Genomic DNA, 25,386 nt, shown 5'->3' on the forward strand with positions numbered 1-25,386 from the left:
GGGGCTCCGCTCCGGGGACCGGCAGTGCCCTCTGCAGGCGGCCGGGCCGGGCCGCGATGACCGCCCGGTCCTTCCTGCCACGCTGCCGGCCCGGCTTAGACGGGGCCTGGCGGCTCCGCGGCCCCCCCCCGGCCCCGCCCGCGCCCCGGTCCGGCCGCGTCCCGGCGGGGAGGAGGTGAGCGCGCACCGCGCCGTCGGGGCCGGGGCGGGGGGGGGGGGGGGGGAGAGGGGGAGGGGGGGCGCAGCCGCGGGAACCGAGGGCTCCGCCGCCGGCACCGGCAGCGCAACGGCGGGCACCAAAATAGAGCGGAGGCGGCTAAAAATAGCGGCGGGGCCGTCGGGGCGGGGGCTGCGGCCGCGGGTGCCGGGAGGGCAGCGGCGGGGCCCGGCCCGGGGAGCGGGCGAGGCAGCGTCGGTACCGGGGGCTGGGGACGGCGCCGGGGGCCCGGATCCATCCCCCCCCCCCGCCATCTGTGGCGGGGCTCGGGGGGCTCCCGGAGGACGAGGGGGGGCTCCCCGGGGGACGAGGGGGGGGCTCCCCGGGGGAGGGGGGGCTCCGGTGTCCGCCGGGGCTGCGGGGAGCGGCAGGCGGCGGGGCCGTGGGAGGCCGGTTTCGGGCCGGTGGGCGGCCGGGCCGAGGCCGCTGCGAGTCGGCGCCGCGGGGCTGGGAGCGGCTTTCGGCGGCAGGAGGCGCGGAGGGGATTTTCTGCGGGGTTCCCCCTCGGCCGCCCCCGCGGGAGCCCCGAGCGGGGTCTGCGGCCCCGGGCCGGCTCCGGTGGGGCGGCCGGGCGGATGGACGGGCGGACGGCCGGAGGCGCTGCTTGCCGCGGCCGGGCTGCCCGCAGGCGACGGGAGGTGACAGAGGTGCGCGGGCGGGCGGGCGGAGGCGAGGCAGGTGGACGGACGGACAAACGGACGGGCACGGCGGACGTGGGGGGAGCCGCAGCTCCGCGGCCCGGGCACAGCAGCGCGGGCGGCGGCGGCAGGTGCCCGGTACCGGCGGCAGAGGCGGGGCCGGTCGAGGCGGGGGGGGGGGGGGGGGGGGGGCGGGGAGAGGTGGGGCCGCGGGAGGCGGCGGCGGCCCCGGGGGCTGCGGGGCCCGGCCGGGAGCGCTGCGGGGCGGGGGGCGGCCCCGGCGCTGGAGCGGTGCCCCCCGGCGCGGCCCGCCCGCCCCGCTGACATAACGTCTGCGCGGGGCGGTGTTTGCCTTGGCAGCCCCCGGCGGCGGCGGCTCACACTTTCCACCAGCGCCGGGCAGCGGCCGCGGCCGGGCTCTGAGTCAGGAGCGCTCCGGGGTGGGGGGGTGGGGGGGGGGTGAGGGGGGGGGGGGGGGGGGCCGGGGTGAAGCGAGGTGAGCGCGGGGCCGGGCCGGGCCGCTGCCGCTGCTGCCTCCCGGGGACCGGCGGCGGCCAAACAGGTTGTGCGGGGCCCCCGCCCAGGCACCTGCGGAGGGGCCGCTCCGGGAGGGGGGGGGCGCCGCCGCCGCGCCCTTCCCTGCCCGCACCGGCAGCCGGGGGGGGCCGCCCCGCCGCGCCGGCCCCCCCCCCCCGTCCTCCGGTTCTCCGGTCCCCGTTCTCCGCCGCCCCCCTGCGCGCCCCGCTCCCCGTTTGCGCTCGACGCCGCCCCCCCCCCCCTCGCCGCTCCTCCCGGTGCAGCCGGGGCCCGAGCGGGGCGCGTCCGGGCGGAACGGGGCGGGCCCGGCCGCAAACGGGCGGAGCGCGCTCGGCGCCTGGCACCGGCCGAGGCGCGGCCGGGCCGTGCCGGGCTCCCTCCACCGGGGGGCGGCGGGGCGGCCCCGGGGCCGTCCGAGCGCGGCCCCGTTAACCGCCCCCCCCCCCCGGCCGCGCCGCCTCCCTGCGCCTCTGACTCAGCTCTTCCTCCCCCCGCTCCCCGGGGCCGGCCCCGGCCGCGGCCGCGGCTCCGCCGCCCGCACCCCCCCCCAGCCCCCCCCGCCGCCCCCGGGGGGGGGGCCGCGCCGCCGCCCGCAGGGCCCCCGCCCTCCCGGGGGTGTGCCGGGGCTGAGGGGCGGCCCCCCCCGCCAATGGCAGCCCGGGAGCGCGGCGCGCCGCCCAATGACCGGCCCGGGGCGGGCGCTTCCTGGTGCCCGGCGGCGGCGGCCGGGCGGGGGGGGGGCGGGCGGGGCCGGCGGCGGCAGGTGAAGGCGGAGGCGGGGCCGCGGCCCCGGGACCGGCCGCAGCTCGGGCGCGGCGGCGGCGGCGGGGCGGGGCGCGCAGGTGAGCGCGGGGCGCGCAGGTGAGCGGCGGCGGGGGCGCGGGCGCGGGCGGACGGACGGAGCGCACGGACCGACCCGACCGACGGCTCGCACCGGAGGACCGCCCGGCTCCCGCCCGCAGCCCGGCCCCGGTGAGTGGCGCGGCTCGGGCCGGCCCCGCTCCGGCCCCGCGCGGGGCTGCCGGTGCCTCTCGCTCCGCCGCAGGTGCGCGGGCAGGTGCGGCCGCCGCGAGCCCCGGTGCCCGGCGGCTCCGCTCCGGGTGAGCGCCGGGAGCGGCGAGCCCGGGAGCCGCCGCCGCCGGCCCCGCCGTGCCCGGCCGCCCGCCCGCCGCGGCTCCGCGCTGGGGCCGCCGGACGTGGACACGTCGCCGGGCCGGGTGCCAGGCGCGAGGCGGGGGGGGGGGACGGGACGCGGGGGGGGGGGCGGCTAAGGCCGGGCACGCGTGGGCTGCACGCACCGGGCGCTCGCTCCCTGCGCGCACCGGGCCCGGCACCGGGGGAATTCCCCGGAGCGAGGAGTGCGGGAAGCCGGTGACAAGGGCAGGTCCCCGCCGCCTGCCAGGCCTCCGGCCGCGGCCCCGGTTCCCCGCACCGGAGCTCGGCGGGGGGAGCGCTCCGGGTGCTCAGCCCCCGCCTGCGGCCGTGCCACGGCCCTTCCCGGCCCCCCAGCGGCTGGGCCGCCCCCCCGGCTGCTGGCCGAGCCCCTCAGCCACGTCCCCGGGTGCGCGGGCAAGGGGGCTGCTCGGAGCCCCCGCTGCTCTCCCGTCACCCCGGGGGGCTGGGGTCAGCCGTAGCACGGCACGCGGTGTCCCCGTGTCCTGGCACACCGTGCGGTGCTGCGGGGCCTGCCGGGGACCTGCCTGGGCCTGGCGAGCTGGCAGCCGCGGCACCCGCCTTCGTGATGGAGAAAGGGCGCTGCTGCCCCTGCCGGGGGCGAAATGGGGCCCTGGCCACGGTTCCCTTCGTCCCGCCGCAGCCGCGGGTCTGCGGGGGGGGTGCCCACCCCGCCCGGCCGCCCCGCGGCACCCGCCGAGCGTTGGGACCGGTGGACTCTGCCCCGCGCGCACCCAGCCCTGCTGTAATTGTTCCCACCCGGGCTGGCTGCCCCCAGCCTGGTGTTTGTCCAGGGGCGGGGTGCGGTATTTACCCTCCCGCCGCGGCCGCCCCGGCCCGCGCCAGACGAGGGCTGCCGTCTTGGGCTGAGGCTGCCCTTGACCGGGGGCTGCTCGCGCTGGGCGAGGGGACGCGGGGCTGGGCTTGGCGTGGGCTGGTGGCCGGGCATCTGCGTTCCCTCCCAGTGGCGAGACCGGAGGTCTGGGTGCCCACTTCCCCGGCTGGATCCTGTGCTTTGGGGTGAGTTTTGCCGTGCCTCAGTTTCCCCTGCCGGAGCTGGGCCGGCGGCTCTCCCCGGCACGGCTCCCAGCCGCGTGTTCGGGGCAGGGGTTGCATGCTGGCGGTACCAGCAGAGGTGTGCGGGCCGGCCCGAGGGTTTGAGGCCGTGGTGGTGATGCTGGGGCCGGGCGTGGAGGGAGGGGTTGGGCTCAGGAACTTGAACTTGGAGCCTGGAGAAGGGGAAGCTGTGGGGCAGGGGAGGGGTGTGGGGCAGCGGGACTGGGCTGCAGTGCTGCCACGGTGGTCTGGGGGCTTGGCGTGGAGAGAAGGGGCTGCTCAGGCCGGGGTGCCTGTGCTGGGGAGGGGGACGCACGCGGCGGGTGAGGCTGGGTCCTGCCAGGCTGGGGCAGGGGGCGGTGACGGGCGGGTGGGGGACATCGGTGGCTGCATCCTGGGGAGGCTCAGAGCCACCCGTGCAGGGACAACCCCCGCCCCCCCCCCCCCCCCCCCGTCAGCGCCAAGCCCGAGGCTGTGGAAGTGCAGCTCTGCCAGCTGCTGCTGAGCACCCTCTGTGCACACGTGGCACGAGTGCGAAGGCCCCGAGCGTGCAGGGGGAGGGCAGTGGGCGCAGCTGGGGGTGCGGGGCAGCCCCTGCGCTCTGGCCCTGGGGGGGGTGGCTGCTGCCCCGTGCGTGGAGCAGGAACTTCTCCTTCGGGGCGGGCGGTGGATGATGAAACCACAGAGAAATCTCTCCTGGCAGCATGCTGGCTGCTCGCGGGAGCCCCCGGGAGCGCGCACGCTCCCCCCGTGCTGCGGCCTTGCCATAGTAACCCCAGTGCAGGAGCCAGCGGGGTGCCGGGGATGGGAGCCGGGCTCCCTTCTCCGCACCCGCCCGGATCCCCGAGGCAGCGCTGGCGTCCCCCGACATGCCCCGGGAGCTGCGTGTCCACACCCCGGCGAGCCCCAGGGCGGCCGGAGGACCCGGCGAGGGGCTGGGCTGAGACCCGTCGAACTCGCTTCGTGCCAGGGAGGTGACGCTCGGGTGGCCGCGCGGGCGGTGGGGGAGGCGGCCGTGCCTGCTGCTGGAGCTGTCCCCAGCTGCGGCCAGTGACCTTCAGCGCGCCCAGGGCCCCGCCGCGCTCTGTGCCCCGGGTGCGGGCGACCCGGCCGCGTGCACGCCAGAGCCCTGGGGAGCCGCGGGCCCCGGCGCCCCGTGCCCCTGGGGAGCCGCTGGCGTGACTTGGCGGGGCTGTGGGTGGGCGGGGGGACCGAGCCGTGGTGAGGGAAAATGAAAGCAGGTGATGCGGAAGGAGAAGTAGGTCAGGCGAGCGCTGGCCTCTCCCGGCAGGCTCGGCTGCGCTGCGTGCTCCGCTCTGCCCTGGCTGTCCCCGCCGTGTCCCCAGGCCCCATGGGCAGCGGCTGGAGGCAGCGGTGAGTACGGGGTCCTGCCGCGGGGCGCTGGGTCCCTGCTGGCGCAGGCACTGGGTGCTGCCCACCCTGGGTGCCAGTGGGCTGGGGAGCGCAGCTGGGCTTGCGCAGGAGCACGGCGATGCCTTGGCCGTTCTGCTGTGGTGCTGTCCCCGGCTGTCCCTGCGCCGGGTTCCCCCCAGCAGTGCTGGGGGCTGTGGTGAGGATGGGCAGGAAGATGTTCTGCTCCGGGGGCTGAGATGGGGAGGGGAAGGGGATTCCCGTTCCTCTGGGGCCACCCGGGAGCGAGCTGGCTTGGTGGGGGCATCCCGGCTGGGTTGCTGCAGGGCTGGGGACAGCGTGGGGACAGCCCCACGTGCGGCGGCCTGCCTCCGTGTCCCGCTGCCCCAGCTCCGCTCCATCGCAGGCACAGGTCAGGGTCTGTCGTGCCCCCTGAGGTAGGGGGGCCTGGCCGGGGGTCTCGCTGTCGGTGCTGTGCGGGCTGGGGGGGCTGCATCGGGCTCAGCCTCGCTGGCAGCGCTAAGTGGGCTCGGGGGGGATTAGGGCCGCCCGCTCCCTCCCTCCCCCAGGATCATCCGTGGGCAGTGGGGAGCTGGAGGCAGGCAGCTGCCGTGGGGGCGGAAGCTGGGCTATTTCGGGGGGTTTAAGGGGGGGCTGCGGGCTGGCACTGTCCTTGCTGGGTGACCCCATGGTGACCAGGCTCGTCCCGGTGCTGGGATGGAGCACTGGAGCCCATCCTGCACCGGTTCCGTGGTGCTGGCGTCACTTGGTTCCCGGGGTGCCGTGAGGACAGGGTCCCGCGTGGGGGGAGGAGATGTCACCAGCCCGTGGCACCCCCCCAGGGCCACACGGTGCAGCAGGACCTGGGGGTCTGGCTGCCCTCCAAGGGGCTCCCGTGACTGTCTGCGTGCTGTGGGGCGAGCGGGAGCGGAGCCGCCTGGCCCTGCTCTCCCCAGCGCCGGCTGTCCCACGCTGTAAGGCTGGCGGAATCTAGTCCTGCTGCCCCCGGCTCTCGGTAGCCACAGTGGGGCTCCTGGGGGGGTGCTTGGGGCTTGCTGCTGCCCGTGGGGGCTCTGGGCAGGGTGGGGGCAGCCGCCCCATGGAGCAGGCTGGGCTGTGGGATCCGGACCACAACGGGGCTGCCCGCCTCTGCTGGGCCCCTCTCGGCGCTGGCCTGGGTACCGAAGGTCCCGTTCGGAGCCGTTCGAGCGCTGCTCACCCTGGGCAAGCGCAAACCTCGGCCCCAACCCTTCCCTGCCCTGGCAGACGCCCGTGGGTGGGTTTCACTCTGCGCTGGGGCGATCCGATGCAGTGTTTGCTGTTGACCATTTCCTTCCTGTTCCCCCCTCAAGCTCCGTTTCGGCAACCCCTTCCTTCCTTGCTTCCTTCCTTCTGCCTGCTCCTGCCTCCGCGTGGCCCCGCTCCTCGTGCCACCCCGGCAGGGTGCAGCTGGGGACAGCCGAAGCGTCCGGCCTCGCGTGGCCTCTCCCCTGCCCTTGGGACGTCCCAGGACAGCCACGCTCAGAGCGGGGAGCTCCAGGGTGATCCACAGAGGCTCCACGCCCTCAGCCACCCCTGTCCCATCCACTGCTGGACGCACAGGTGGCAGTGGGGCCGTGTGTCCCAGCAGGTCAGGGCCCCACGTTTTGGGGTGTGGAGTGGGAGAGGTGGGGATGCCCACTGGGGTGCTGTGGCTGGATGTCCGTCCTGCCTCGGGGACAGGGACTGGTGCTGTGCTGGAGCCAGGCCTGGCCCAGGACATGCCCTGTCCCTATCCCATGGGGAATGGGGGTTTGGGCATCCCCAGCCAGTGCCATCACTGGTGGCACCAGCCACGGTGAGGACGGATGAGGGTCAGTCCATCGTTCCCGAAGGCCAGCACCCGGCTTCTTCAATAGCCCCTTGCCCACTGGGTGGACCGAGCGCTCCGCGGGTGGGCACCCCCCGTGCCCCCCAGCTGGGGAGAGCGGCCCTGTGGGACTGGCGATGGCGTGTGGGAGGTTGCAACACCCCCAGGGTGGGGGGGCCGCGGTGAGTCACCCCCAGCGGGGCCTGGCCACCAGCGGGAACCCTGAGTCAGGGCTGCGTGCCCATGCCGTGCCCCTCCCTGCCCGCCTCGCCCACCTTATCTCCCGCCCTTAGCACCTGGCACACCTGGGCCAGGGGGGGCTGGCGCCATTCCCCTCCTTTATGGGGAGCAAAGGGCAGGCGGAGGGTTGGCAGGCAGGTGCCACGCTCCCTCCCTCCCGGGGCTGCTGGCGTGAGGCTGTGCCCACTGCCATGTCCTGCCAGCCCCGAGCATCGTGGCGTGCTGGGGGAGGCTGCCGGCGCCGCGAGCAGCGGGGGCCTGCCCGATCCGCGGCACGGCTGCACCCTGCCTGGCGCACGGTGCCCGCGAAGGCGAGATGCTGGCGTGGCTGCTGCCCCTCTGCACGCCTGCTGCCCGCCCGTGTGGTCGGGCTCTTGCACAACACGGCTCGGCTCTTTCCGAGAACGTTGCTGGGGCCAGAGGCCCCCTCCCTGACGGCTGGGGCGGCCGCGCCGGCGCAGCGCTCTTCCCCTTTCTGCCAGGCCTCGTGCCATGGCCAGCACGGCTCCCGGGCGCTGGCACGGCCGCCCGTGGCCTCAGCCAGGCTCGGGGGGGGAGCAGCCCCTGGCACGGCCCTGGCCGGGTGCTGAGCTGGTGTGGGCGGCCGGGGCGGATGCTGGGTGCTGGCGGTGGGGTGTGGGGAGCTCTCCTTGGGCTGCTAATTGCTGTTTAGCCGGGGACGCAGAGGGTGTAATTATGGGGGCATTGCGAGAACCCTAAGCCTGCCCCAGGCAGCGGAGCAGGGGGCTGAGCAGGGGGTGTGGGGCCGGGCAGCGGGGAGCTGAGCCCTGTGGGTGCCCCTGCCTGGGTTGCGGAGGAGACCAAGCGACGGCGGGTGCCTGGGGCCATCCACAAGCCCCTTCCCCAGGTCGCGGCGTGCGCAGCCCTTTGTGCCAGGATGCTGGCGGCCGGGCTCCCCGTGCCACCCGCCTTTGTCAGGCTGCGGCACGGCAGGACCCGGGGCGGCGCGGCGGTGTCGGGGCTGCCTTTGGGGGCAGAGCGGGACGTGCATGTGCAGGGATGGGGGGCGGCTCCGGGGCAGGCCATGGCACGCCGCACCGAGCCCAGCCCTGCGGTGGCAGCCCCGCTCCCGCCGAGCGCAGGCGCCCTCCTGGCTTGGCCAGGGCCGGCAGCGGCCAGTGGCGAGCACCCAGCGCCCTGCCCCGGGGCGGCGGGAGGGCGAGGGCCCGTCCGACGCCTCGGCGCGGGGGGCCGGTGCGGCGGGGAGGGGATGCCCGCGGTGCGGGGCGCACGGTCCCAGCGCCGCTGGGAATTTCCTCCGGCGGGAGGGTGCCGGGGCTGCCCCCTGCCCGGTTCCGGGTTGGCGCCCCGGCCGCGGTGCCGGTTGCAGAAGGGTTAATGCTGTGTGTGTTCTGGGAAGCGGGGCTGGGAGGTGCGTGACCCGGGGTGTGGGCGTCAACTCCTTTTGAGGTGGGATCCGCGCTGAAGTGCAGCGGGGAGCGGGGCCAAGTTCACACAGCACCCTGCCTTCCCCTCCCTGCCGCTCGCGGGCCGTGGACCCAACGGCGGCGGAGCGCCGAGCCACGCGGGGACACGCGCCAGGTGAGCCGTGCGCCCACCCGCCGCCGGCCACGGCGGAGACGGTGCTGAGTGGCCCTTGGGGAGCCGGCAGGGCCCTGGCACAGCCGGGTGTGGGGAGGGCACCGGGGCACCGGTTGGGAGGCTGCCGGGCCGGCCGGCGGGATGCTGGCGTCAACCGAGCCCTGCACCGCCCTCGCTGCCGCTGGGATGGGGAGGGATGGGATGGGTGGCGAGGTGCGGGTCACCTCGGTGTCCCCGCCTGGCAGAGCGGGACCCGCGCCCCATAGCAGCGGTGCCGGGCGTGCCTCTGCCTGGCATGGGCAGCGGGGAAGGCTTTGGCAGCAGGATGGGGCTGTGCTGCCAGGCTGGGGCCCGCGGGCAGGGGGATGGAGTGGGCTCCCAGCTGCTGGTCCCCACTGCAGGCGCTGGGATCAGCGGTGGCGATGCCACCAGGCCGGCCGTGCCGCCATGGCGGGGCTGCCTGTGCCTGGAGCCCGGCCCCGGTCCTGGGTGCGCACAGAGGCAGACTTGGGCCACGATGCTCAGGCGCTCCGGTGCCGATGGCTGGGCTCTGGGTGCGCGGCTGTGACCGCGGGGCACTTGCCACTCGCGGGGACCAGGAGCTCTCCGGGTGTCACTGTGGGCCGGGAGGAGCTGGGGGGGTGCGCAGGGGGCTGGGGGGCTGCTGGTGGGGCGGCCGCTACGGGGCTCACCCCCCCCCCCCCCAGTACAGGGCGGGTGGGTTCTGTTTGTTCTCTTGTCTCTTCAAACCATTTCCTTTCTTGTGTGCTCGCTGTTTTCTTCTTTCAAAGAGCGGGACCGCTTCCCCAGCCCACGTCCGGGCTCCCCTTTGGCATCGGGACCCCCAGCCGCACCTCTGGTGCGTGCCCCTTCGGGGACCACCAGCCCGGCCGGACCCTGACCCACTCCCTTCATTGCAGATGGCAGCGGGGCTGTGCAGCCCCCATCCCGCAGCCATGCCACCCCTCATGCCCCACGGTGTGGGCGCCTGGGCCGCCGCTGCTCCCTGCAGGCTTTGGGCAGGGTGATGGGTGGGTGGGGGGACGCCCGGCCACCTGGGTCCCCTTCCCACCTCCCAAAGGGCGAGGGGCCCCTCTGGGGCGAGGGGCCGGGGCCCGATGCGCTGCCTGGTGCTGCGTTCACCTTCCTGGGTGACTCATTCTCCCCGGTGCGGCTGTGAAGTCCCTCGACAGCGTTTCAACTCTCGTTAATGAGAGCAGCAGCACCCAGGAGCAGCCCGGAGCCGGAGCCGCGTACCCCGGGACCCCCAGCCCCTCATCCTCCTGCCCACGGCAGGGAGCAGGCAGAGGCCCCGGGGTCCCCGCTTCCACCCCGGTCCCCAGGCCCCGAGCTCGGTGCAGGCTGGCCCCGTGGCTGTGTGCGGGGTGCTGGCAAGGTTCTGCAGCGGGGGACGCAGCCGGTTCCTGCGCCGGGTGGGTGCTGGCTGCCAGGTGCCGCGGGGCCGGCAGCGGCTGGGATGTCAGGGTGACCCGGGAGCCATTGTTCCTGCTGCAGCATGCCCCGGGCACGGGAGCCGGCTCGGCGCGGGGAGCAACCCCCCCCCTTTTCCCCGGCCCTGTGCAGCTGCGGAGGGTAAAACGGGCCCGGCTGCGGGCATTGACGTAACCGAGAAAGTGCTGGCTAGGTGGGGGCACGGGCAATGCTGCCAGCCCCTTCCCCAGCTGGCTGCACCCTGCTGCATCGTCCCCCCGCACCGGCCGGGGGACCCTGCCGTGCAGGGGGGGCTGGGGGCGGCTCTGGCTCCCTCACACCTTGCCCCCCCCCCATTTCCTTATCGCCGCTGCGATCTCCTCAATGGCACCCGCTCAGCATGTGACTTCGCTCCAGTGGGGAGGATGCGCGGGGGGGGGGGGGGTGTCGGGGAAGAAGCAGTAACGGGCGGTTTGGTGCGATGGAAAATCCCCCTCCTGCCACCTCTTCGCCCCCGCCCTGCCCCAGCGCGGGTCGCACGTCTGCAGGCATCCGGCCCCAGCGGCCGCTCCCGGGGGTCCCGGCTCCTTCGCCCCGGCCTCCGAGCTGTGCCTCTGCCCGAGGCCGCGGGGAGCTCTGCAGCACCCGGGCTGCTCCCGCGGACGGGGAGCTTGGGCTTGGGTTCCCGCGTGCACCCTGCGGCACGGCGAGGCTGCCGGAGGGATGCGTGAACGGAGGCCGTGTGTGGGCTTCGGAGCCCCCCGCGGTGCAGCTGGGGCTGCGGGTGCTGCAAAGGGCCCGTGGTGAAGCAGCACCCCAAAGGGGAGCGTGCCAGTGGTGCCAGCCCCGGCCCTGCAAACAGGAAGAGCCGTACGAGCGCGTCGTGCCCGGATGTCTCAAGGGGCTGGGGGTGCTGGAGGGCACGTGGGGACCCTGGGGCAGCGGGTGCCTCCTGCTGCCATCATGTTTGTCCAGGGAATGCAGCGAGTGACGGGCGAAGGAGGGCATGAGTGGGCTGCCTCGCTCCGCCAGTGTTTCCTGCCCTGCTTTGCTCCCATCCGTCTGTCCTGCCAGCGTGTCTAGCAGCAGCGAGTGCCACCTGTCCCAGGACAGCCGGTGCTCAGCCTGCCTGTGCCAGCCCTGAGGTGCTGCAGGCAGCGCTCGATGGACACAGTGTCCCTGTCCCCCCACCCAAGGGCCACCCGAGCCCCGGCACAGGGTGCTCACCTCCCATAATCCTCCCCCTGCTGCTAATCCTACCTAATCTCATCGGGGGCTGTCACTGCCTGTTGGCTCCCAGCGCCCTGATGGCTTAATCGCCCCTAATCCGCTCGCGCCCACCCCGGCGGGCAGTGGGGACCTGGGGAGCGGCGCAGGGCGCGCGGCGGTGGGCACGGGTAGGATCGGGGGGGGGGGGGGGGGCACAGGATTTTGGTGGCGCCGGCGTCCCGGGCGGTCGGCACTGCCCGGCTCCCAGTTTCAGGGGCGGCTGCCGCCTGCCCTGCCGGTCGGGCCTGCTCGGCAGCGGCTGGGGCGGCTCCGCAGCCGGTTGCTCCGGGGCCGTTCCCAGCCGCCTGCCGAGGCAGCCCCAGCTGGCGGGCGCCCAAGCGCAGGGAGCGGCCGGCGTGGGGATGGGCCCCTGCGCCGGGGGCCCGCCGGCCGCGCCGCCCCTCGGCGGGCAAGAGGGGGCACGTCCCCCGCGCCCGCCGACGGCACCGCGCGGCTTGGCACGGCCGTCCCGGCGCGGCAGGGTTCGGTTCGGAGCAGCTTGGTGTGGCACGGCTCGGCATGGTGCGCTGGGGACGGGCACGGCTTGGCGCTGTCCGGCAGTGCCATGTGCGGCGCCGACAGCCGTGGCTGCGCTTGGCATGGCGTGGCACAGCACCGCCGGGTGTGCGGGCACGGCGATGCCATGCTCTTGGCATTGCCTTTACCAAGGGTCGCAGCCACCAGACAGACCCCTCGCCCCGGTGCCACCGAGCAACCGCAGAGGGCTGGGACAGCGTTGCTGGTGGCTGAGCACCGGGGCCACGTCCAGGCAACAGCTCCAGAGCTCCTGCAGCCACCGTCCCATGCCCAGGGCTGGGGATAGCAACAGGGCTCCCTCATCCCACGGGTCCATCGCCCTCTGAGCGCCAGCCCCGGCAGCTGGCCGCGGCCATGGGTGCTGCTCTGCGTTGGGTGCCTGCACGTCCCCTCCTTGCTGCTCCGTGGGGACCCGGTGGTGGCGGTGCCCCTGTGCCGGGCACAGCCTGCCCCGCGGTGCCGCAGGCCCAGGAAGGCCTCGGTGCTGGGTTTATGGCTGCGTTGACGTAAAGCCCTGCCAGTTGCAGCGTGGGAAAGGCCCTGCTCACGCAGGCAGGGCTTGGCTGGGCGAGGAGCGGCCCCGGGCTGGGGCAAAGGGGGAGGGAGGGGGCTGGGCCCCCACTGGGAGCGGGGGCAGGAACCGGCGCTTGTGCTGATCCTAATCTGCCGTGGCAGGAAGCGTGGCCCGTGTTCCCAGCCCGGCTGGGCTCTGCGGGGCGGCCCCCGGCCCTCGGGGCCCTCTTCCCGGCACTCGCCCGCCCACCCGCGCCCGCCGCCGGCGAGGCCCACGTTCCCAGGACGGGGTGCCGGGAGCCGGCGGCTGCGCCCGGCCGGGCTGGGGGCCGCGGGGGGTGGGCTGGCGCAGGAAGCGCCGCGCCTCGGCACCGTTCAAAGGCACCGCACCGAGATTTCCCCCTTTGCTGTGGTCGCGCGGGGGGCGGCGCGGGCGGCTGGGTGCTGGCGGCAGAGGAAGCGCGGGGGGCTGCGGCGGGGGGCCCGCCACCAGCCGACCTCGCAGCGGGGGGCGAGGGCAGCCCCCGCGGCACGGCTGCCTCAACGTGGCGGGGAAGGTTCAGCATCCAACCCAAATCCAAGGCCCCGGCGGCGGCGGTGCTGAGCCGTACGCCCCTCCAGCCCCAAGCACCCCACTGTTGGGGGCACCCTGCCCCCAGCACGTTCCTCAAGAGCAGGGGGTTTCCTTGCCCCCCCGGCTCTGCAGCAGAGCTGACACTTCAGCCACAAAGTTTCCTCTGAGCGCCATCTTCCCCCCGCCTCCCGTCAGCCCTCTGCGCCGTCAGCACCCCACGGCTCCGAGCACCCAAGGGCGCTGCCCAGTGCTGAGCCTCCTTGGCTTCTGCTTCCCGCAGGTGAGGACGATGGCGAGCCCGGAGGACGACCTCATTGGCATCCCCTTCCCCGAGCACAGCAGCGAGCTGCTGAGCAGCCTGAACGAGCAGCGGCAGCTCGGGGTGCTCTGCGACGTCACCATCAAGACGCAGGGGCTGGAGTACCGCACGCACCGGGCCGTGCTGGCTGCCTGCAGCCGCTACTTCAAGAAGCTGTTTGCGGGGCAGGGGCCGGGCCAGGAGGTCTGCGAGCTGGACTTTGTGGGGCCGGAGGCACTGGGCGCGCTGCTGGAATTTGCCTACACGGCCACGCTCACCATCAGCAGCGCCAACATGGGCGAGGTGCTGCAGGCTGCCCAGCTGCTGGAAATACCGTGCGTGATCGCTGCTTGCGTGGAAATCCTACAGGGCAGCGGGCTGGAGGCGCCCGGCCCCGATGATGGCGACTGCGAGCGGGCTCGCCGCTACCTGGAGGCCTTCGCCACCCTCCCCGAGGAAGAGGTGCCCACCCTGCCACCCGCCCGCCCCGTTGCCCGCCGCAGCAAGAAGACCCGCAAGTTCCTGCAAGCCCGTGGCTCCCGGCTCAACAACCACACCGAGGAGCTGCCCGCCGAGGCCGAGGGGTACGACAGCCCCCTGCCACCTCCCCAGCCGCCCTCGCCCCCGCTGCCCCCCCTGCCTGAGGGCCTGGTCCAGACCTACGAGAGCTACGAGATGCCCGAGGAGGAGGAGCTGCCCCCGCACCCTTTCCCCTTCCCCTACCAGCCGCCCCTGTCCCCCGAGGAGGCCGGCTCCGATGAGGACGCCATCGACCCCGACCTCATGGCGTACCTGAGCTCGCTGCACCACGAGTCGCTGGCGCCCGGGCTGGATACGCCCGACAAGCTGGTGCGCAAGCGCCGCTCGCAGATGCCCCAGGAGTGCCCCGTCTGCCACAAGGTCATCCACGGTGCGGGCAAGCTGCCCCGCCACATGCGCACGCACACGGGCGAGAAGCCCTTCGCCTGCCAGGTCTGCGGGGTCCGCTTCACACGGTGAGTGCTGCCGGCCTGGCCCCCTCCCTGCCCTGCCTCGGGGGTCCCTGGGGTACCCTGTGACACGTCCTCTTCCAGCCCGTGTGGCTGCTGGTGTCCCCGCAGCGTCCCAGGGACACATTTCCCCTGGGATGCATGCCTGCCTGGGGGGGCTTTGGTCTCCCTGCGCCCCAGCCAGGCAGCAGGGATGTGGTCCCCTGCCCTACCAGAGCAGCCCGACCCCGCGTGTCCCGTGCACTCTGCTGGGATGCCCGTGCTGCCCCCAAGCCCATCCTCACTCTGGGGATGCCTGTGCCACCCCCTCGCACATCCCTGTCCCAGGGGTGCCCCTGCTGTCCCCTGGCACATCCCTGTCCCATGGATGTCCCTGCTGTCCCCGCAGCATATCCCTGTCCCAGGGTGCCCCCGCTGTCCCCGCAGCGCATCCCTGCCAGGGCTGTGCGCTGTCATCCCAGCAGCCGCTGCCTCGGGGTGCCGGCCACCCTGCTGACATCTCCCCCCCCGCCCCCAGGAACGACAAGCTGAAGATCCACATGCGCAAGCACACGGGCGAGCGGCCCTACTCCTGCCAGCACTGCAGCGCCCGCTTCCTGCACAGCTACGACCTGAAGAACCACATGCACCTGCACACGGGCGCCCGGCCCTACGAGTGCAACGTCTGCCACAAGGCCTTCGCCAAGGACGACCACCTCCAGCGGCACCTCAAGGGCCAGAACTGCCTGGAGGTGCGGACGCGCCGCCGCCGCCGCGACGAGCCCCCGCCGCCGCCCGCCGGGCCCCCGGGGCTCGACCTCTCCAACGGGCGCCTGGACGGGCTGCGCCTCTCCCTCGCCCATTACTGGGGTCCGGCGAGGCCCGACGAGGAGGAGGAAGAGCCCGAGCCCGAGCCCGAGCCCGAGCCGGAGCCCGAGGAAGGGCCGCAGCCGGACGGCGCCGTGCCCGTGGAGACGGCGTAGGAGCCGCCGCCGCCGCCCCGACGGAGCGCGCCGGGGGGCGGCGGGCCGAGCCGAGCCGGGCCGCTTCGGGCCGAGCCGAGCCGGGCCGGGCCGTAGCGAGCCGAGCCGAGCCGGGCCGGGCCGTAGCGAGCCGAGCCGAGCCGGGCCGGGCCCGGCCCGCCGGGCGGGGGGGGGGGGGGCGGGGGGGGAGGCGCGGCGCCGGCCCGCCTGGGTCCCCCGGGCAGCCCCGGGCGCGCTGCCCCGCCGCCGCCGCGCCCCGCCGCGCCTCCCGACGGGGTTTCTGTTCCTGTTTTTCCCGTCACGGTTTGTTCTGAATTATGCAAAAGGGGGAAACTCCCCCTCTGGCGGATTTGCACAATGGGGCGGGGGGGGCCCCCTCGTCGCCGCCCCCCTCCGGCCCGGGGCGCCCCCGCCGCCGCCGCCCCCCCCCCCGAACCCCGACTTCCCGGGGCGCCCCCGCCGCCGTTCCCGGGACGCCGGAGCCGCTGGGAAGGGACCGGCCCCGGGCCGGGAGGGGCCGCCCCGCCCTCCCCCGGGGCCGCCCCCCTCCGTTCCCGGTAACCGGGAGCGCGGCCGGGGGCGGGACCCGGCCGGCGGGGGGGGGGGGCGCCCCCTGGCGGCCCCCCCCACCCTCCGCGGCGCCGGCCGGGGGGGGTCTCCCCGCCCGCTCGGCCCGCGCTGTACATAGCTTGTCCCCGGAGCCCCCCCCCAAGCCCACCCCCGCAGGCCCCCGGCCCGAGCAGCCCCCCCCTCCCCGGCGAGCCCCCTCGCCCCTGCACTCCCGGCTGCTTTCTCTGGTTGCACTATTCCGGGTGAGCCCCCCCCGGCCCCCCCCCGCCCCCCCCCCCCCCCCCGCGCCGCCCCGGCCCTGTGGGACCCCTTCCCCGGGGTGGCCGGGCCCCCGCGGTCACCCCTCTGCCCTTTGCACATGCCCCCAGGGCGCAGACCCCCCCGGCACGACCGGGGGGCAGGGGACCGGCACTATTTGCCTAAAATAAGAGTTTTATCTATATTTAAAAAGATGATGTAATATATTCCCCCCCCCCCCACCTCCAGCCACCCCTCCCGGCCCCTCCGCTGCTGCCCGCCAGCGCTGCCTGGCCTCTGCGTGTCTGTCCCTTGCCATGGGGTGACGGGAGGGGTGATGGGGACGGGGGGGGGGGTTGGCTCCTGTCATGGCTTTAAAGTGCCTTATGGTGAACTTGAAATCTTCGGCTACTTGAACCTCTCTGGTGTAAGAAACCAAATGAAATAATCCGCGGGCGGCCGCGCCCCCGCGCCGCCGGGTCGCGTCTTTTTGTTGTTTGTTTGTTTGTTTGTTTGTTTTTTAAACGAAGGCTGCTTGATAATAAACAGAGAAGCAGGGATCCCGTGCGCCCCATCTGTCTGTCTGTCCAGCCCCCTCCAGCGCCACCAGTACAGCTCTGCACAGCGTTGGGGACACCACGGGGCTGGAGTTGGGGGCATGGTGGGGCTGGGGACATCACGGTGATGGAGCTGGGGACATCACGGTGATGGGGCTGGGTTCACTGCAGGGATGGAGATGGAGCCACGATAGGGCTGGGGACACTGGGGGGACACAGAGGGGGCAGGAGGCACCGCTGGGATGGAGGTGGAGGCGTGATGGGGTTGGGAATAGCATGGGGACAGGGGCACCGTGCAGCTGGGGACATCACGGGGACAGAGGTGGGAGAGCCACCGGGATGGAGGAGGGGGCACAATAAGGTTGGGACAGGGATGGGGCTGGGGGCACCATGGGGACGGGGCTGGGGGCACCGTGAGGGGTGGGGACAGGGTTACAGCAGGGCTGGGGGCAGCGCAGGGCTGGGGTTTGGAGCTGGGGGTGCAATGAGGGGGGAGGACGGGGCCACTGCAGCGATGCCAGATGCCAGCTCAGGGCACGAGGATGTTGGTGGCTTGAAGACCGGGTGCTTTATTCACCAACCCCTCCCCATCTGCCCCAGCAGCTCACAGCTTCCACTGCATTGCTGGGGCTTTGGCCACATCCCCAGAGCCTTGCGCCGTGTCCCTGCGGCCACCGAGCCGTCTGCGCGGCACCGTCCTGCCGTCACCCGGCCCTGCCCTTGCTGCTGGGTGGCTGCAGGACCCTCACCTCCTCCAGCTCACTGCCGCTGCCCTCGGGCTGCTCCTGGTAGCTGAAATCAAGGCTGGGAGGGGATGGTGGGGGCAGAACAGCATCAGGGACCCGCACCCCCATGTCCCCAAGGCCGCCCCTCCCAGTCCTCACCTGGAGAAGGAGCTGTCCTCACCAGGCACCCCGTAGCTGTCCCCATCGCTCTCCTCGCTCGTCTCCTCCTTCAGCTGGGCTCGCAGCTGGGCCAACATCTCAGGGGGCAAGCGGCGGGCTCCCCCCCAGCCCCCTGCCACCTCCTGGATGCGCTGCCTCAGCAGCCGCCCTTGCTCCCGGCGCTGCTCCTGCTCGTGGCCCCGCAGCGTCCGCAGCGCTCCCAGCCACAGCCCCACCGTCTCCTCGTCGCTGGAGTCCCTGTGGGGAGAGGGCATGGGAAGCCCCCCCCATCCCACAAGCCCACGGGATGTCCCCAGCTCCGTGCCACCCCCTGTGTACCCCCCCCAGCCTGCTCACATCTCCTCATCCCCCATGTCCTTGTAGCTCAGGGGACCCATGCAGATGGAGCAGACGTTGTTCAGGGCTTGGTGGCACTCGCTGCAGTACAGCCCTGGAGGGACATAAAGCAGGGTGGGATAGGTGTGTGTGTGTGGGGGGGGGGGCGCGTTCCTGCCTCTCCTCCCACTGCCCACCTTTGCAGCTGGGTGTGATGCACGCGATGAAGTCCTTCTGCTCCGCCATCCCGCAGGCCAGGCAGTGTTTCTGCTGGATGCCCAGGAGCCGAAGCAGCCGGCCAAAGGCAGGCACCCTGCAGGAAGGAACGGGGACAACTCAGCAGGGACAGGGCAAAGCCACCCCCGGGGGTTGGCACCGACCTTCAGCGATGCCCAGCGAGGCGCATAACGGAGACGCTTGCCTGGAGGTGAGGAAGAGGAGCAGATTGCCGTGCCCAGCATCCGCCGAGTGCAGCCTCGCCGCCTGGCGCAGGGCATGCACCAGCCCTGCCCGCCGCGCCAGGATGCTGTTGTAGAGGAAGGACGTCCGCTCCTGGGCACGAAGGCGACAGGAGGGTGAGGGCGAGCGGTTGCTGGGGGGGGTTGGTGCCTTAGTGGGGGCTTCTCACCTGCTCACGAGCCGGGTAGTAAGCGGCACACACCACCCGCCGCAGGCGTCCCACATGGTTGCCGAAGATGGCAATGAAGAGGCAGATGCCGTACAGGATGCCTGCAAAGAAGGGATGGGATCATGCCGTGGTGACCCCCCCCCCACCTCCATCCACCTTGCATGGGGTGCAGGCACCCCCTGCCCGCCCCGTCTTTCACCCATGCTGATGTAGGCGCTGTAGTCGGGCTCCACAGGCTGCAGGAGGCACCGCTGGGAGAGCACCGAGACGTTGCCCCGCTGCAGCACGTCGAAGGCAGAGACCAGGTCCTGGAAGATCTCGCTGGTGTAGCCTGTCCCACTCACGCTGACGGCCAGCATCGCCGGGGCTGCAGGGTGGCTGAGTCAGGGGCACGGCAGGACCCCAAAACCTCATCCCCGAGCCAGCGAAGCAGAAAGGGGGGGGGGGCAGGGAAGGGCTCAGGCCAGGGATGCCCGCTCACCCCTCGCAACGATCTCGCCCTGCATCTGGTGCCGCACCAGGTCGAGCAGCCAGAAGAGGCTGTAGTCGGCCAGCACGAGGCTCAGCCCCAGCAGCACGTGCCGCAGGACCCCTGCCAGCTCCAGCCCGTAGCGGCGCCGCTCCTGCTGCGAGAGCCACGGCATCCCTGTGCGGGCACGGGAGCACCGTGAGGCTGCGCCATGCCGGGACCCCCCCCGGCTCCCTGGCACAGGGGGACCCTCCCCACCGCAGGGCTCACCGGGGTGGATGTAACGGCCGCTCTCCCAGAAGTTCAGGGGCAGCACAGTGGGTTTGCCCTGCTCTGCTCGCCGCACATCCATTTCCATGAAGCGCTGCGTGATGTAGACATTGTCAAAGGTGTCATCCCGCAGGTACTGGTGGCGGTACCGCAGCGCCCTGGGGAGGGTGTGGGGTTCTGGGCATGGCTCGCTGGGCTCCCCGAGCCCCGGAGCAGAGCCCCAGCACCCTCACTTCAGATACAGGTAGAGGATGGCGCAGGAGGAGGCGTATGCGAAGAGCCCCACGACCTGGCGGGTGGGCTCCAGGCGCTGGCTCACGCCCTCCATGATGTCCAGGGCCACATCACCCAGGGTCTTGCTGGAGTTGAGGCTGACGTCGAAGTGGTGCACAGCCGAGATGTTGAACTCGAACTCCCTGCGCACGCGGTCCAGCGCTCTGCTGAGGGCTGCAGGGGTGGCAAGGAGCGGGGCAGTGCTGGGGGTCGGGGCGAGAGAGCCAGGAAAGGGGAAATGGGGGGCAGAGGGGGGCCCCCAGTCCCCCGGCGGTGCCAGGATGCTCACGGGCTGCGATCGTCTTCTTGAGGAAGGACTGGATGTACTGGGGGATGATGCAGAAGAGGAGGCCAGCTGTGGAAAGGGCAGGCTTTGCCAGGGTGGGGGCGCAGGCAGCGGTTGTGGCTCTGCCCCACTGTGCCCCCCCTCGCCGCAGAGGTGCCGGGGGGGCGCACGCACCGTTGGCCAGGCCGCAGAGCGGCCTGAAGGTGATGATGATGTAGCAGAGGAAGAAGAGGAAGGAGAGGGCGCGCTCACAGTTGTCCTTGGCCTCCTCGAAGAGGCGCAGGCAGCGGCGGTACGGCGTGCCCAGCTCCTGGTTGCACAGCTCGCCCACGTTGGCCAGCCAGCGCCACACGTTGCGCAGGGCTCGGGCTGTGGGCAGGGAGAGGGCAATGGGGACGGGGAACGGGGGCTCGGGGATGGGGACGGTGGGGGCAAGGACGGGCCCGACACGGGGTGATGAGTCTGGGGGCAGCCCGGGAGCCCCCACGCACCGACGTGGCTCACGGAGTCCATGATGGAGCGGAAGAACTTGCGGACGCGGTCGCCCACCACCTTGGCTTTCTGGGCAATGTCCTTGATTTTGGCCAGCACGTCTGCAGAGAGCAGGGCCCTGAGCGCACCCCGCAGGGCGTGGGCAGCCCGGGACCAGCCAGCACTGCCCATCTGCTCCCACACCCCGGGGAGAGCCCCCCCACTCCCCCAATCCCCCCCCCCATCTTACTCAGCAGTGGCTCCCGGGCACGTTGCAGCCTCTCGGCCGTCTGGTTGAGGGCGAGCTCAGCACCACACGACAGGGACTCAGCGGCCCGGGAGAAGTTGTGCAGGATGTTGGTGCAGGGCCCCTGCACAGCCATGCCCAGCGCCAGCAGCAGCAGCAGCATCTTGCCCTCCCCTGCGGGGACAGGGTGACCCTGGGGCTCTGAGGGGGGCCAGCACCTCCCGTGCCCCCCGCTGCGGGACCCCGGCTGCTTACTGGTGAAGATGTGGGGCAGCGTGAGCAGCACGGAGACGCGCACCTTGGTGGAGAAAGCCATGCCCAGCCCCAGCGCCGTGCCCAGGCTGATGGTGGTGACCAGGCAGTACCAGACGTTGCCGCTCTGTGCCAGCAGGACCAGGGCCCCGTACAGGCTGGCCAGGGCCATGCCCAGCACGAAGCCGGCGGTGCTGCGCGCCACCTCCCACACCTTGCTCTTCTCCTCCAGCCAGCGCTTGTGCCGGGGCTGCCTGCCCCAGGCCCTCTTTGCCCAGCCCCGGAGCCTCTTCAGCCCCAAGACTGGCTCCATGCTTGAGTCTCTGAGGCTCCCGGTGCAGTTCCTACACCCGATGCTGCCGGTGGAATGGCAGTGGGCGGCTCACAATGCACCGGTTCCACGGGAGCACCCGCCCATCGCTGGGACGAGCACCGAGCCACGGAGCTGGAGAGCATGGCTGGCACGGAGGCACAATGGAGGCAGAAGCCACCCAACACGAGTGAGGGCCTCTCCTGCCCGGCTCCTGGCCCCACGGGACGCGGGCGAGGGCAGGGCTGATGCTTCCCTCCCCACCCAGCCCTGAAGCGAGCAGTGGTCACGCTGCTGCCCACCTCGTGCAGCCAGTTCCTCTGGAGCCGGCCAGACCAGCACCGCGGCACCAAGTTCTTCCTTGGCGCCAGCATCGGGAGCCTCCTCGGCCTTGGTGAGCATGTCCCAGTGCAGGGCACAGAGGGGCTGTTGGCACCGGGGACTCAGGGCACTGTGCGGGTGTTTCAGGGCTCTGCCAGCTCCTCATTGTCCCCATGAACCTCACGGAGACACGCAAGGTGCAGCTGACGTGCGGGCTGGCAGGTGAGGATGGAGGTGGGGGGAGGCACGGGAGTACGGGAGCCGTTGGTCCCCCGTGGGGCCGTGGGGACAGCTCTCTGCTCCCCGCAGGGGTGACTGTGCTGGGCTGGGCCACGTCCCCGCACGTCCGCTGCGCCAGCCTGCTGGTGGCCCCCAAGTTCCTGGGCAAGGAGGGACGGGTCTTCGTCCTCTCCTTCGTCCTTGCTGCTATCTACAATGGTAGGGACCCCCCAACCCCTGCCCTCGCGGGGTCCCCGGGTTTGGGGGTGGGTTGTGTCTGAGCCAGCCCTGCCTGCGCCAGGGCCCGTGGCCAACGTGTGGCACAACCTGGATGAGGTGATCCGCGCGGTGGGCTGCGTGACGGAGCTGCAGGTCAACCACAGCCGCCACCTCTGGCGGGTGTCCACGGTCCCGCTGCGCATGGTGATGGAGGACATGGTGGTGAGGCTGCGGGGCGGGGGGCGGCGGGAGGGGGCCGGGGGGTGCGGGTCCGAGCCGCTCCCCCCCTCTTGCAGCGGAGTGGGCAGAGGCTGAACGCCGAGACGCAGAACATCTCGCGTGCCTTCGTGGGGCTCAACGAGGAGGTGGCCAGCGAGGAGGGGTACGACCTGAAGCAGGGCGAGCGCACGGACTCCCAGGCCACGCTCAGCACCCAGAAGCTGTACGAAATGAAAACCAAACTGCGCTGCACGTGTGAGTGGGGCACAGCGGAGCCCGGTGCTCATCCCCACAAGCCCTGGATGGTTCACGGCTGCAAGCGAGCAAGGGTTGGGGCGCAGGGGAGCTGTGCTCTGAGCTGAGCCCCCCACATCTGCCCCCCAGATGTGGTGGACCAGGCCATGCAGCGGTGCCGGGACTGGTTCAACACGAAGCACAAGGCTTGCATGGCGCTTATCGTCGTGCCCCTCATCAGCCACCTTCTCTGCTTGCCCATGAAGTTCAAGTTCCTTTGCCACATCGTCAAGGGTGGGTGATGTGGGGGCCCAGCCCCGGCCTCCCACGGGGGAGCTGCTCCGGGAGCTCAGCCCCCTTCGCCAGACCCCTTGGACATGAGCCCCAGCCCGTGCCAGGGAGGTGCCTGGGGGATCCCCCGCTGATGTCAGCGCTGTCCCCTCCGTGTCCCCCCAGTCATGCACAGCTGGTGCTGGGACAGGATCCCCGTCGAGGGCAACTTTGGGCAGATGTACGACATGCTGAACAACTCCGTCAACAACCTCAGCCAGCACTTCAGCGCCAAAGTGGTCTTCCAGGTGGGCGCCCACCCCATCCACCCGGTGCTGGGGCCGGGGCAGGATTGTGCCTGGCCCCACGCTCCGCCCCCCCCCCCCCCCCCCCCCGCTGCAGGAGGAGCACCACGAGATGCTGGTGGGCATCAACGTGTCCGGGGAGCAGATCGTGGAGGAGGTGACCTCACAGATCCGGCAGCACAGCGCCCGCCTGGGCCAGGCCGTCTCCTTCTTCCGCCTGCTGCTCTCCTTCACCTTCCTCCTCGTCTTCATCTCGTGAGCCGTGGGCTGGGCTGGCTGAGCCCTGGGGCTGGGGGGCTGGGAGGGCTCCGGCCGTGCTAGCCGCAGGGCGCGGAGGGATGGGAACCTCCTTTAAGGACAGGTACGGTGGGTTGTGAACACAAAGAAGGTGCTGGGGGGGGGTTCAGCTGTCCCCTGCCTCCTTTGGGACCCCCTCTCTTCCCAGGGCGTTCTCCTACACCAAGAAGTACTGCCAGGACATCTGCTTTGACAACCTCTACATCACCACCTATTTCCGCCAGATCGACGCCCGCCGCAAAAAGCAGGTGAGGTGGAAGATGGGGCAGGGGGTCCCCCCCCCCCAGGGGTCCCTGCCACCCCCTGGTCCTCCCACGCCCCCCAGGGCTGTACCGAGCCCCCCTGCTCTCCCCTCTCCCAGAACAAGCGGACGCTGCTGCCGCTGCGGCGGGCAGAGATCCCCGCCGTGATCTTTCCGTGCCGCCTGGCCATGCAGCCCCGCGAGCTGCAGAGCGTGGTGAGGGGCTGGGGGGGGGGCTGGGGGAGTGGGGTTGGGGGACTGGGGGCAGGTTGTGGAGGACCCCGCTCCCCGCAGGTGCTGGAGCTGCTGGAGTGCATCCCGCCCCTGCTCCTGCTGCTCCTCGCCTGGGGCCTGGACCACACGCTCTACACCATGCTGAGCATCATCCACCAGCACTCCTTCGTGCAGTACTCCTTCCGCAGTGAGGCCCGGTCCCGCAGCGCCCGGGGGGCAGCTCCCAGCCCCACAGCCCCATGGCAAAACCTGCACCCCCCCCCCCCCCGCCTGCCTCCCCAGCCCCCAGCCCTGCCGTGCAGCCCCCACGTGCCCCCGTTCCCCTGCAGGCAGCCACCACTTGTCCGTGCACGTGACGGGCACGTCCCTGATGGCTCGGCTCCTGCGGAGCACCATCGGGTCCCTGAACACCTCCTCCGACACGGAGCTGGAGACGTCCAACTTCGGTGAGGGCCCCCTGGGGATTTGTCCCTGGAGATGGGGCGGGGATGGGAGCCCCCCTAGGCTCCCTGGCCTGGCTGCTCCTGCCCATGAGAGCTGCTCAGCGCCACCGCCTCGTCCCCAGCCTGCCTGCCGCAGCCCCGGGGCATGACGCGGCAGCAGTACATGGACAGCTGCCTGCCCCTGGCCGTGCTGGTGCTGCTCTGCCTGCTCCAGGTCTACATGTACCGCCTGCGCCGCGCCATCGCCGCCTTCTACTTCCCCAAGGTGAGCGGTGGCACCTGACTCCAGAACCCTGGACCCCGCTCATCCCCAGGGACTCCATTTTTTTGGGGGTGCTCACAACCTGTGCCCCGCGCAGCGGGAGAAGAGCCGCGTGCTCTACCTCTACAACAAGCTGCTCCGGCAGCGGCAGTGCTTTGTCCGCCTGCAGAGGAAGCGCATCGCCCGGCGGGCACGCCGCTACCCAGCCCTGGTGAGCGGGGACGGGGACGCGGGGCTGGCACCGCACCAGGGAGCCGGGCCCCCCCTGCCTACGCCAGGATGGGCAGCCCAGGGTGTCCCCCGCTCCCCAGGTCCATCCTATTTGCCCCATGGGGTGGCCAGTCCTCCCCACAGGGCAGCTGGAGCCCCACGTGTCCCCATCCCTGCTGCAGGGGACGTCCCTGCTGGAGTGGTGCTGTCGGCGCTGGCCGCGACTGCACCGCTGGGTGCGCCGGCCGTGCACGGTGTGCGGGGAGCCCGAGTCCTCCCGGGACCACCAGGCCTGTCCCTCGCCTGCCTGCGGCGCCTCGTACTGCAGGCCCTGCTGGAGGGACGTGGGCCGTGTGTGCCCCGCCTGCACCCCCGGCGACCACGGCCTCTCCGAGGACAGCAGCGAGGAGCAGGAGGGGTACGCGGCCTGAGGGAGCCCGGCACCCTGCAATAAATGCTGTGTGTTACCCCCACCCCGAGGCGAGTGGTGAGGTGGGGGTCTGTGGGGTGACGTGCTCTGAGGGTGGGGGGCCATGGTGCAGGGGGTGGTGAAAGTCGGGGTCTCCGTTGCGCAGGGTGACAAAGGTGGGGGGCTCTGGTGTATGGGATGGTGCGGTCAGGAGTCCACAGTGCATGGGGTGGTAAAGGGTGGGGGTCTCCGGTGTATGGGGTGGTGAAGCTGAGGGTCTCCACTGTACAGGGTGATGAAGGTGGGGGTCTCCAGTGTATGGGGTATTGAAGTTGAGGGTCTCCAGGGTATGGGGTGATGAAGGCAGGGAGCTCCGGTGCATGGGATGGTGAAAGTGGGGGTCCACAGTGTGTGAGGTGATGAAGGTGGGGGTCTCCAGTGTATGGGGTGATGAAACTGAGGGACTCCACTGTACAGGGTGATGAAGGTGGGGGCT

The 25,386-nt window shown here is 72.5% G+C and overlaps 4 protein-coding genes across 10 annotated transcripts; 3 read left to right on the forward strand and 1 right to left on the reverse strand.

Moving 5' to 3' along the window:
• The first annotated feature begins 41 nt into the window (after positions 1-41).
• Positions 42-15,246, forward strand: ZBTB7B (zinc finger and BTB domain containing 7B). 5 transcript variants are annotated; one of them, XM_040539301.1, is made up of 3 exons: positions 42-175; positions 13,249-14,261; positions 14,773-15,246. In XM_040539301.1, the coding sequence occupies exons 2-3, from the start codon at positions 13,258-13,260 to the stop codon at positions 15,215-15,217; spliced, it is 1,449 nt and encodes a 482-aa protein (XP_040395235.1). In that variant the 5' UTR covers positions 42-175; positions 13,249-13,257; the 3' UTR covers positions 15,218-15,246. The 5 variants fall into 5 exon arrangements, with proteins under 5 accessions (XP_040395235.1, XP_040395238.1, XP_040395236.1 ...); XM_040539304.1 differs by lacking the exon at positions 42-175 and adding an exon at positions 2,176-2,234; XM_040539302.1 differs by lacking the exon at positions 42-175 and adding an exon at positions 2,228-2,364 and having other exon boundaries at positions 14,773-15,245.
• LOC121061023 lies at positions 8,658-17,942 on the forward strand. Its single transcript, XM_040539309.1, has 2 exons — positions 8,658-11,472; positions 17,933-17,942. The coding sequence occupies exon 1, from the start codon at positions 8,786-8,788 to the stop codon at positions 9,797-9,799; it is 1,014 nt and encodes a 337-aa protein (XP_040395243.1). The 5' UTR covers positions 8,658-8,785; the 3' UTR covers positions 9,800-11,472; positions 17,933-17,942.
• Positions 17,135-21,191, reverse strand: DCST2 (DC-STAMP domain containing 2). 2 transcript variants are annotated; one of them, XM_040539296.1, is made up of 15 exons: positions 20,701-21,191; positions 20,449-20,619; positions 20,219-20,320; positions 19,902-20,096; positions 19,731-19,796; positions 19,402-19,615; positions 19,169-19,326; positions 18,911-19,075; positions 18,629-18,796; positions 18,430-18,530; positions 18,223-18,353; positions 17,999-18,114; positions 17,823-17,916; positions 17,466-17,723; positions 17,135-17,385 (listed from the first exon to the last, which is right to left on the reverse strand). In XM_040539296.1, the coding sequence occupies exons 1-15, from the start codon at positions 21,008-21,010 to the stop codon at positions 17,286-17,288; spliced, it is 2,349 nt and encodes a 782-aa protein (XP_040395230.1). In that variant the 5' UTR covers positions 21,011-21,191; the 3' UTR covers positions 17,135-17,285. The 2 variants fall into 2 exon arrangements, with proteins under 2 accessions (XP_040395230.1, XP_040395231.1); XM_040539297.1 differs by lacking the exon at positions 20,449-20,619.
• On the forward strand, positions 20,706-24,955 carry DCST1 (DC-STAMP domain containing 1). Of its 2 annotated transcripts, none has more exons than XM_040539298.1 (16): positions 20,706-21,197; positions 21,276-21,401; positions 21,476-21,550; positions 21,638-21,766; positions 21,849-21,988; positions 22,063-22,240; positions 22,370-22,513; positions 22,676-22,797; positions 22,892-23,049; positions 23,240-23,339; positions 23,453-23,548; positions 23,627-23,753; positions 23,896-24,012; positions 24,132-24,274; positions 24,369-24,482; positions 24,664-24,955. In XM_040539298.1, exons 1-16 carry the CDS (start codon positions 21,065-21,067, stop codon positions 24,910-24,912), a joined length of 2,151 nt encoding a protein of 716 aa, XP_040395232.1. In that variant the 5' UTR covers positions 20,706-21,064; the 3' UTR covers positions 24,913-24,955. The 2 variants fall into 2 exon arrangements, with proteins under 2 accessions (XP_040395232.1, XP_040395233.1); XM_040539299.1 differs by having other exon boundaries at positions 23,453-23,545.
• The last annotated feature ends 431 nt before the right edge of the window (positions 24,956-25,386 follow it).

Source organism: Cygnus olor, chromosome 28, assembly GCF_009769625.2.
Source record: "Cygnus olor isolate bCygOlo1 chromosome 28, bCygOlo1.pri.v2, whole genome shotgun sequence".
In the NCBI taxonomy this organism is placed as follows: Eukaryota; Metazoa; Chordata; class Aves; order Anseriformes; family Anatidae; genus Cygnus; species Cygnus olor.